Genomic DNA, 11517 nt, shown 5'->3' with positions numbered 1-11517 from the left:
CTCGGCATATAATCTTTGTATCTATTAAAATGAATTGCATTTCAAGTGTTCAAAAACCATTATAGTAAATGAAGGGAATTAATATATTCACGTCCATTTTGAAGCTTTAAAGTTTACTTCAAGGTAGGGATGAATGAAATCGACTTGTTCCTAATTAGAGTGTAGGCCTTTAATTTGATTCAGTCTTGATATTACCAACATTAAATTTTAAGATTGTATGTTTTCCAAAGTAAGATCCTAAATAGATTTTAATGGTTGTTTTAAAGTTACTTTTGAAAATATTGACATTAGATGTGAAATACAAATATTTAGTTCTCTTGTGAAATAATGGAGGTGCAAATTTAGTAGACAAAGTGAAGGGCGTGAATCAATGGGTATAATAAGTATTTGAGAAGTGGAGGTTTTTGCCTACCAGCCCCGGAATCGATATCAAATTCTATTTCGGCCATTTGACTGGTTTCAAGATTGGAGTAAGTAGGCCTACTAATGATGCTATCGGTAAGGGATTCAGGTATGTTCTGTGTTGTAGTGGGTTTACCAGGCACGCGAGGTGGCCACTGGAAGTCATTACACGTCGCTACATTTACGTCTGACGTCACTTCATGTGAACAGCAAGAGAAAGCAGTGTCATGAACAAGACAAAATGTACCACTGGTTTCCCGCCCTATATCTGAGATGTCATCAAGGACATTAAGCTTTTCGTCATTTTGGTAACATGATAGTGAGGTTCCTACACTTCCAGTGGTGGCTCGACATCGTACTTCTCCATAAGCGCAGTTGTCATTTAAAGTAATGAAGCAATTTGCTGATCCAGGTGGAACAGTTACAGCGACCTCTTTTTTAATAACTTCACGCCTTATGTCTCCTAGCTTGTACAAGATTGCAGTGAATATGTATCTATCCTGGTCTACAGTATCAACATCATCTATGAATACATTTACGCAGGGAGCTGTGTCCAAGCCTGTGACAGATGTCGTAAATCTTGAAAACTGCGTTGAGATTTTGAAACCCTCTGTCTCACGTATCCCATTATTGCAAAATGGATGATTTAGTGATTCGAACCGAACTGTAAAATATAGAACACCCTGGGATGTATCATTAGTAGACCAAGGCAAATGGAATGGGACTACACCCTGACTACCTGCTTGAAGAGTCACCCCTTCGGTGAGACCGTTGCCTGCTACGTGAACTGGACATCCTGCAAGAATGATGGCGAAAGCTAACAGCGCATGCAGGAGAGTTTCAACGATCAGCAGAGTTGAAGGGGGGCGACCTTTCCATGTGCTTCGAAATTTCGACTAGAGAATAACATAATGAAAACGAAATAGTGTTTAGAATCATTCCCTTGAAGATCTTTTTAGATTATTATTATAACATATTAAAAATCTTTTTCGCAAGACACAATAATTTATATCAATCAGTTTAACAAGCCTGAAAGTCTTAAATGTTTATTTTTTTATTAAAAAAATCCTTGGGAATGCGATAAAAACAAAAAGGAATTTAATGTCAAAAGTGGCAGCATACATGTATCATAAACATGGGTTTCCCTAGACCAGTTAGTTTCGCACAACATTCACGGCGAAATGTCGTCACTATATCATCGATTTCAAACTTCAGGCTTTTATTGTTTCTTTAAACATGAATTCTTCCTGATAAGAAGGAAATTGATTACTAATAAGATAATTACAATATCGTTATTTTTTTATAAAGACAAATGTCTCTCATCAAAATCTGCTCCTGAGGAGTGGATAACCTACCAAGAATTTCCATCCAGCGTTGCCAGAAGTTGCTCCTATATAGGAGAGGTGTTTTTTGTAGTAGACATCTTGAAGACCAGTTGATGAAGGTTTTGATCTTAGGGTTCTGAGTTAGAAATGTATAAGTATAAACTGGTAAAAGGAAATGGTTCAGAAGAACATTAAAGAGCATCAAATAATAAATTTAGAGGCTTTATTATAGGAGGAAACTGTAATTTGTTAACAAATTTTCGGCATTACCCCTATTTGTTTAAGATCAGAATGCTCTATCTGTAATGAAAATCATAAGATCAGTATGCTCGATCTGTAATGAAAATCATAAGATCATAAGTCACTGGTTCCAATTTTTTCTGACTTATGATCTTATGATTTTCAGTACAGATCGAGCAAACTGATCTTATGATTTTCATTACAGATCGAGCATTCTGATCTTAAACAAATAGGAGTAATGCAGAAAATTTGTTACCAAATTACAGCCTCAAATAAGTTAGCATTCAATAGTAAAATGAATGGAAGTGTGGATAATTTAACGTGCGTCTGAAATGTCCAAGGTAGAGGAAAGTAATACAGCAAATGTATTTAATGAGAAATTTCATGAAATCACGGTCAAATATGACTATATAATAATAGATCTAGATCTGGTACATTGTAAAAAAAATTGTCTTTGTGAAATCTTAGCCGAAAAACTTATAATTCTGATGATCACTAACACACACACGGGTCGTGTGGTTCAATGGTTTAATAGAGCATTGGACTGATAAAAGCAAGGTTGTGAGTTTGAACTCCCACTATGCCATTATCTCCACTTTGATAACAAAAAGACCCAAGAGTAATATATGTCGTCTATAAGGTCAGCCACTATGACTGATAAGCATAGACGTAAAATGATTCCTTGGTAATTGATTATATACCAGGTTGGCGTTTACCAGCAAAATGCTGTCCCGCCGACTCGCTACGGGAGTTACCATTCACAGAAATAGAAAGGCATATGCATTGCATATGTGGGGCAGTGTATTAATACTGTACGGAAAAAATCCTCGACATTCTATGGAATCCTGTGCTTATTTTGCTAATTTCTCAGCAGTTATACATTATCTCCCCAGTCATTTGGCACATAATTTTATTTTTTTACACATACAAATATTTTAGGAGTCATTTTATTGGATTCTATTCGAACTCATCTTGAGATCGTTACCTGAACTGGAATTTATCTTTAAGCACGGTTTCTGAAATGTGCAACGTGAAAAAGGTGCCACCGTCGTAGTAAAACCCCTGCAAATATGTATATTATAAATATTTATCAAATTATACATAATACAAATTAAATGGGAACCAGTCTTCATCGGAAGAGTCTCTATAATTTCAATGCTCAGCAAGATGTTCTACGAGTTTACACAGTTTACATTTTTTTTGCCTGGTGGGGGTTTTAGTGGAGTTTTGTTCTAATGAATTACTACAGAAATATTACCTGTTTGACTCTGACGAAGCTCCATGAATGGCACGATCTTTTCTTGTAGTGATCAGATTTGGAGGGTTCTGTAATAGAAAATAAATAATTTAAGAATTTCACGAAGATGATATATCTTAAAACCATCAGACCTGAACAGAAAAGAGATACGATCAGAAAATTTTCTAATTTTCAAGAAAAAATAATTAAGATTACGATCTGACTTTGGATAAATATCCAACATAAACATTTTATTAAATTGAAAATGGTATTTTTAATTATTAGATTCACTTACTTGTTACGATTCCCAGTTAAACACAGTCTCTCGTAAATTCAAACGTTATTTTGTTATTCTTTTATCGCACATTAATGTTTAAAATATAACGTGATGTGTATTACTAAGCTATGATTCCATTTGATAACACACACAAAAACGGGATTACAAGTTTCAAATTGATTTTGGTTATCTAAGCCCTTACTCTAAACGAATGTGACATACCACCCCGAAACTAATATAAAGACATAAGTGAATATTATCTGTAAATAATCAAAATAGAAATTTGTTTCCAAAGAGAAAAGGTGAGCTTATCTGAATGCATATTTATTATTTCACATTCTGTCAAAATATGAATTAAGATAAAAATACAATATTCAAAAGTTTCTTTTACACCACTGTTTAGAGTTTGCTTCACTAATATTGCACATTGTGCACAACTCATGTTAGAGTCAACCTCGAACATGTCAAACTTTAAACCTTGTTTTCTACATATTTATTTTTAAGCTCTCATTGAATGAATTAGACGTGACATTAAATAGTTGTATGAGTAAATTTTAAGAAGTTAGATACCAATTTGAAGCTTAGAATAGGCCTTATCAAGGTGAATAGAAATTTCAAACCCAATTTCGGCGGCTCATATTTGGTTTTGGGGTAGCTGGTCACATATTGATTCTAAAAAAATAACAATGACTCACTCTGGTTTGTCCAATCTCTTCAGTTAAGAGATGACATCTCGACCATGGGTCTTCTGAAATCTGCCCATTTGCCACAGAGTTGTTCAGGGTTTGAAGGAATGGTGGGCCAAATCCGCTGTATTGCCATTTCTGAGGTCCGAGCGAGACAGGACGGCTTGTATCATTGGCTCGGTTGTATTGTTTCCTAGTCATGATGTTTTGCACTGCGTCAATGTCATCCTGGGTTGAACCATGTTCAGATTTTTCAGCAGATTTCGTCTGGGCATCAGAGAAAGGATTAGGCTCCTGATTGACGCTACCCTCAGCTCTATAAGCCCCAGTGCTCAACGAGAGTTCATCACACCTTTCCTCTTGGATGAAAGCATTGTCATCATAGATATTATGAACGTGTAGTTTGGATTGTTCTGCATGTGTTGCAGATTCTGCTTGGATTGCAGTCCGATGACCTTCATGTTGTTGATTTCGTGACGCAATTTGAGCAAAGGTGTCAGTACTCAATATTCCTTGTATTTGACAAGTTGAATGAGCTGTGTTTGGCGACGCCTGTATCGAAGTTATACCATCCATATCCTTCATATCACACACTGACAGATACTTGACTATCTGTAGGTGTCCTTCTTGTGCAGCGGCTTGAAGTGGCGTCCATCCATCTTGATCTTGTTTATTCACATCAGCATTGTTGAGAAGTAGGTATTCTACCATATCGATGTTACCATTGTAACATGCTGCATGAAGCGGAGATTTCTTGCTCTCAGTCCCTTTGTTCACATTATATCCCTTGGACACAAGAAATTTTACTACGTCAATATGGCCGTATTGAGTAGCGATGTAAAGTGGAGTCATACCTTCATAACTTGAACAATTGGCTCCTTTAGCAATGAGAAATTTAACAACTTTCAACTGGCCTTCAATGATTGCTGTGTTCAGTGGTGTCAGTCCATTGTTGTTTGTCTTGTTAACATCAGAGCCTTGCTGAATGAAATACTCAACGATTTCAATGTTACCAATACGGGCAGCAGCGTATAGAGCACTCATCCCTTCGTCATCTACCTCATTGACGTCAGCACCGTTGGATACCAAAAATTTGACTACATCTAAATGTTCAGCTTGTGCTGCAATATACAGTGGAGTCATTCCATCATATCTGTTCTGCTTGGCTCCGTTATCCATGAGATATTTGACAACTTCTAGATGACCGCATTGGATAGCAGCATTTAATGGCGTCCAACCTTTTGTATCACCCTTGTTCACATCTGTCCCTTCTTGAATGAGATACTCCATGATATCTAGATGGCCTCCACTAGCAGCTCCATGAAGAGGAATCTCCCCAATATCATCTTCTTCATTCACATCAGCACCATTAGAAATGAAGAATTTCACAATATCTAAATGTCCGAATTCAGCTGCAGCATAGAGTGGGGTCATTCCACCATATCTATTCTGCTTGGCTCCTTTATCCATGAGATATTTGACAGCTTCTAGGTGGCCGTATTGAATAGCAGCATTGAATGATGTCCAACCTTTCTGATTAGCTTTGTTCACATCAGACCCTTGTTGGATGAGATACTCCATGATCTTCATGTTACCACTGATAGCTGCTCCATGAAGGGGGATTCTCCCATTATCATCTTCTTCATTCACATCAGCGCCATTAGAAATGAAGTATTCCACGATATCTAAATGACCGAATTGAGCTGCAGTATAGAGTGAAGTCATTCCGTCATACCTGTTCTGCTTTGCTCCTTTATCTATGAGATATTTGATAGCTTCTAGATGACCGTAATTAATAGCAGCATTGAATGGTGTACAGCCCTTTTGATCGGCTTTGTTCACATCTGACCCTAACTCAGTAAGATACTCCATGATATCTAGATGGCATTCAGAAGCAGCACCATGAAGAGGAATCATCCCATTATCATCCTCTTCATTCACATCAGCGCCACTAGAAATGAAGAATTTCACGGTATCTAAATGACCGAATTCAGCTGCAGCGTACAGTGTAGTCACTTCATCATATCTATTCTGCTTGGCTCCTTTATCCATGAGATATTTGACAGCTTCTAGATGACCTTCTTGAATAGCAGCATTGATTGGTGCCCATCCCTTTGATTTAGCCTTGTTTACATCTGACCCTTGTTGAATGAGATATTTCATGATTTCTGTGTTTCCTCCAAAAGCAGCTCCATGAAGAGGAATCATCCCATTATCCTCTTCTTCATTCACATCAGCGCCATTAGAAATGAAGTATTCCACGATATCTAGATGACCGAATTGAGCTGCAGTAAAGAGTGGAGTCATGCCGTCATACTTGTTCTGCTTTGCTCCTTTATCTATGAGATGTTTGACAGCTTCTAGATGACCGTAGTTAATAGCAGCATTGAATGGTGTACAGCCCTTTTGATCAGCTTTGTTCACATCTGACCCTAATTCAATGAGATACTCCATGATACATAGATGGCCTCGACTAGCAGCACAATGAAGAGGAATCATCCCATTATCATGTTCGTTATTAACAGCAGCACCATTTGAGATGAAAAGTTCCACGATATTGATATGACCGAATTGAGCTGCAGCATAGAGTGGGGTCATTCCATCATATCTATTCTGCTTGGCTCCTTTATCCATGAGATATTTGACAGCTTCTAGATGACCTTCTTGAATAGCAGCATTGAATGGTGTCCAACCCTTTGGATCAGCCTTGTTCACATTCGACCCTGACTCAGTGAGATACTCCATGATATCTAGATGGCCTTCACTAGCAGCACCATGAAGAGGAATCTTCCCATTATCGTCTTCATCATTCACGTCAGCGCCATTGGAAATGAGGTATTCTACGATATCTATATGGCCGAATTGAGCTGCAAAATAGAGTGGGGTCGCTCCATCATACCTGTTCTGCTTGGCTCCTTTATCTATGAGATATTTGACAGCTTCTAGATGACCGTATTTAATAGCAGCATTGAATGGTGTCCAACCCTTTGGATCAGCCTTGTTCACATTCGACCCTGACTCAGTGAGATAATCCATGATATCTAGATGGCCTTCACTAGCAGCACCATGAAGAGGAATCTTCCCATTATCGTCTTCATCATTCACGTCAGCGCCATTGGAAATGAGGTATTCTACGATATCTAGATGACCGAATTGAGCTGCAGTAAAGAGTGGAGTCATGCCGTCATACTTGTTCTGCTTTGCTCCTTTATCTATGAGATATTTGACAGCTTCTAGATGACCGTAGTTAATAGCAGCATTGAATGGTGTACAGCCCTTTTGATCAGCTTTGTTCACATCTGACCCTAATTCAATGAGATACTCCATGATACATAGATGGCCTCGACTAGCAGCACAATGAAGAGGAATCATCCCATTATCATGTTCGTTATTAACAGCAGCACCATTTGAGATGAAAAATTCCACGATATTGATATGACCGAATTGAGCTGCAGCATAGAGTGGGGTCATTCCATCATATCTATTCTGCTTGGCTCCTTTATCCATGAGATATTTGACAGCTTCTAGATGACCTTCTTGAATAGCAGCATTGATTGGTGCCCATCCCTTTGAATTAGCCTTGTTCACATCTGACCCTTTTTGAATGAGATATTTCATGATTTCTGTGTTTCCTCCAAAAGCAGCTCCATGAAGAGGAATCATCCCATTATCATCTTCTTCATTCACATCAGCGCCATTAGAAATGCAGTATTCCACGATATCTAGATGACCGAATTGAGCTGCAGTATAGAGTGGAGTCATTCCGTCATACCTGTTCTGCTTTGCTCCTTTATCTATGAGATATTTGACAGCTTCTAGATGACCTTCTTGAATAGCAGCATTGATTGGTGCCCATCCCTTTGATTTAGCCTTGTTTACATCTGACCCTTGTTGAATGAGATAATTCATGATTTCTGTGTTTCCTCCAAAAGCAGCTCCATGAAGAGGAATCATCCCATTATCCTCTTCTTCATTCACATCAGCGCCATTAGAAATGAAGTATTCCACGATATCTAGATGACCGAATTGAGCTGCAGTAAAGAGTGGAGTCATGCCGTCATACTTGTTCTGCTTTGCTCCTTTATCTATGAGATATTTGACAGCTTCTAGATGACCGTAGTTAATAGCAGCATTGAATGGTGTACAGCCCTTTTGATCAGCTTTGTTCACATCTGACCCTAATTCAATGAGATACTCCATGATACATAGATGGCCTCGACTAGCAGCACAATGAAGAGGAATCATCCCATTATCATGTTCGTTATTAACAGCAGCACCATTTGAGATGAAAAATTCCACGATATTGATATGACCGAATTGAGCTGCAGCATAGAGTGGGGTCATTCCATCATATCTATTCTGCTTGGCTCCTTTATCCATGAGATATTTGACAGCTTCTAGATGACCTTCTTGAATAGCAGCATTGAATGGTGTCCAACCCTTTGGATCAGCCTTGTTCACATTCGACCCTGACTCAGTGAGATACTCCATGATATCTAGATGGCCTTCACTAGCAGCACCATGAAGAGGAATCTTCCCATCATCGTCTTCATCATTCACGTCAGCGCCATTGGAAATGAGGTATTCTACGATATCTATATGGCCGAGTTGAGCTGCAAAATAGAGTGGGGTCGCTCCATCATACCTGTTCCTCTTGGCTCCTTTATTTATGAGATATTTGACAGCTTCTAGATGACCTTCTTGAATAGCAGCATTGAATGGTGTCCAACCCTTTGGATCAGCCTTGTTCACATTCGACCCTGACTCAGTGAGATACTCCATGATATCTAGATGGCCTTCACTAGCAGCACCATGAAGAGGAATCTTCCCATCATCGTCTTCATCATTCACGTCAGCGCCATTGGAAATGAGGTATTCTACGATATCTATATGGCCGAGTTGAGCTGCAAAATAGAGTGGGGTCGCTCCATCATACCTGTTCCTCTTGGCTCCTTTATTTATGAGATATTTGACAGCTTCTAGGTGACCGTATTGGATAGCAGCATTGAATGATGTCCAACCCTCTGAATCACATTTGTTCACATCAGACCCATGTTCAATGAGATATTCCACAACTTTCATGTTTCCTTTAATAGCGGCTCCGTGGAGGGGAATCCTCCCACTATCATTTACCTCATTCACATCAGTGCTATGACAAATGAAGAATTCCACGATGTCTAGATAACTGAACCGAGCTGCAGCATATAACGGAGTAATTCCACCATTCCTGTTCTGTTTAGCACCTTTATCTATGAGGTATTTGACAGCGTCTAGATTACCTTTCTGATTGGCAGCATTGAATGGAGTCCATCCTGTCGTATCTGCCTTGTTCACGTCGGAACCCTTTCGAATGAGATTTTTCATGATCTCCATGTTACTGATGATAGCAGCTCCATGTAAGGGAATTCTTCCATCGTCATTTTCTTCGTTCACATCAGCTCCATCGGAAACGAAGAAGCTTACAATATCTTGGTGTCCTAATTGAGCTGCTGCATAGAGTGGGGTCATTCCATCATATCTGTTTTGTATTGCTCCATTAATGATGAGGTATTTGACAGCGTCTAGATGGCCATGTTGAATGGCAACATTGAATGGGGTCTGACCTGCGCTATCCTCCTTGTTTACATCAACCCCTTCTGCAATTAGACTTTCTATGATGCACAAATGACCTTTGGTCACTGCTGTATGAATAGGTGTCTGACCCATGTTGCTTTCAACACTCGGGTCCGCTCCGTGTAGGATGAGGAAATCCACAATATCAGCATGACCTTCTTCAGCTGCTGCATGAAGAGGCCAAAGGCCACCCTTGCACGGTTTGTCCAGGTTTACTCCCTTTGAAATAAGTTCCTCAACTTCTTTTAGGTTTCCTTCTAAGGCTGCCTTGTACAGTATGGTGTATTCTACATCATCCACCTTGTTTATGTCATAATTGAGTGGTAGTTCGTCTTTTGGCCCATTGGTATCCCTAAAGGATATTTTCCAGAGGAGTGTGTTGTATGCTGTAACCCATTCTTCTAAAGCATCAATCGAATCTCTGCCTAAGATCTCGTCCAGTTCAAATGGTTGGAGTCTGCAGTCTTTTAGTTGGCTACACTTATCATCTGAAGTACACGAGTTGGCTGTGAAGGATACAGGAGCGCTGTTCAACATTTCTTTCTTACGGACTGATTGACTACATAGAAGAATATTTTCTCCCTCTGTATTCTCTTCTTGAGGTTTTATTTCTTCAATATTGAAAACCACGGAGGCTTTCTGCGATGACTTGTTCTGTTGCGGTGTGATCATTGAGACGTCCGTAATATCGACCCTGTTAGAAAGACAGATTGTTCTCGGTGTAGTTTGTAGCATGTCTAGCATGTCTTGTGAGAAAACCTATAAATCTAGTAACTCATCGAGGAGGGTATAAATGAAAGTATTCTTTTTTGTATGTCACTTTGAAGAATGTGAGAACATAAGGGACCAATAACAAAATAGATAAGATTCACTTGACTAATCTTATGTAATACTATCTACATACTTGGTAACATGAAATGCAAGATTGACTGTTCATGTTATACCAATAGTAGGAAGCGTTAAGGAGTAATTCGACCTAGTGAGAATTATGCCGGAAGATATATATTTTTTTTAATCGACGTCAGAATTATACGCACGAAAATACTTTTGTGCGAAATAATTCATTATGAAGTATGAAACTTATGGTTAGAAATTGCAATCGAAATTAGAAAATTGGAAAAACAACATGTATCAAAATACTTTATATTAAACAAAGAGGACGTGAATTTTGGAATTTTTGTTTCTTGTTTTGAGAAAGTAATACAATTGTTAAGAATCCCTATTATTATGATTAATCAACAAAATTTGGATATGAATACAATTTTATCGATTATGGCGGTCCTTAGAATTAATGAGACATTAATGGTAAATAATAGTCAACTATACAAAACGCTGGCTAGGCTTTAGAAAAATGAATTCGCCTTAAAAAATATCATTTGGGGCTCCCGATACTGCTTTGACGTGCTTTAAACATTTTTATTTTATAAAGGCAAGGACGTTTAAAAGATTTAGATATCTAATATCTTCTAGGGTGCATCGTGAGAGGAATCTTTATTAATACATAATTTACATATACATGGCTCAGAGAGTACAATAAAATCTTTATTACTTGTGTCTGCATTATTATTAACAATAAATATTAGTGTCCAAAAATGACTTAACATAATTACCTCATGTGACATTTGCTCTAGTCTTATCATCTTAGAAGGCATAGGATTGAAGTTTGTTTGCAGAAGAATGTAAAGATAGTGATAGGGGTTATAAGTTTTGGAGGGTAGGATTTAGGTTTGGCTTGGC

General features: G+C 38.3%; 1 protein-coding gene across 1 annotated transcript; it reads right to left on the bottom strand.

Moving 5' to 3' along the window:
• Positions 1 to 341: 341 nt before the first annotated feature.
• LOC121412857 lies at positions 342 to 10524 on the bottom strand. The gene is made up of 4 exons (XM_041605619.1): positions 4177 to 10524; positions 3226 to 3293; positions 1758 to 1863; positions 342 to 1298 (listed from the first exon to the last, which is right to left on the bottom strand). Exons 1-4 carry the CDS (start codon positions 10522 to 10524, stop codon positions 342 to 344), a joined length of 7479 nt encoding a protein of 2492 aa, XP_041461553.1.
• Between the last annotated feature and the right edge of the window lie 993 nt (positions 10525 to 11517).

The sequence above is a fragment of the Lytechinus variegatus genome, chromosome 4 (genome assembly GCF_018143015.1).
Source record: "Lytechinus variegatus isolate NC3 chromosome 4, Lvar_3.0, whole genome shotgun sequence".
Lineage (NCBI taxonomy): Eukaryota > Metazoa > Echinodermata > Echinoidea > Temnopleuroida > Toxopneustidae > Lytechinus > Lytechinus variegatus.
Note: the sequence above shows the minus strand (reverse complement) of the source record. Positions and strands in the feature narration are given on the sequence as shown.

Bases quoted from the DNA above. Each gene is read 5' to 3' on its own strand.
- LOC121412857 (XM_041605619.1), bottom strand. From the start codon at position 10,524: ATGCTAGACATGCTACAAACTACACCGAGAACAATCTGTCTTTCTAAC. The intron at 1,864-3,225 runs GTAATATTTCTG...TTTCTAACTCAG, and splicing joins GCTTCGTCAGAGTCAAACAG to AACCCTAAGATCAAAACCTT. The intron at 1,299-1,757 runs GTAGGTTATCCA...GTTATTCTCTAG, and splicing joins ACGCTGGATGGAAATTCTTG to TCGAAATTTCGAAGCACATG.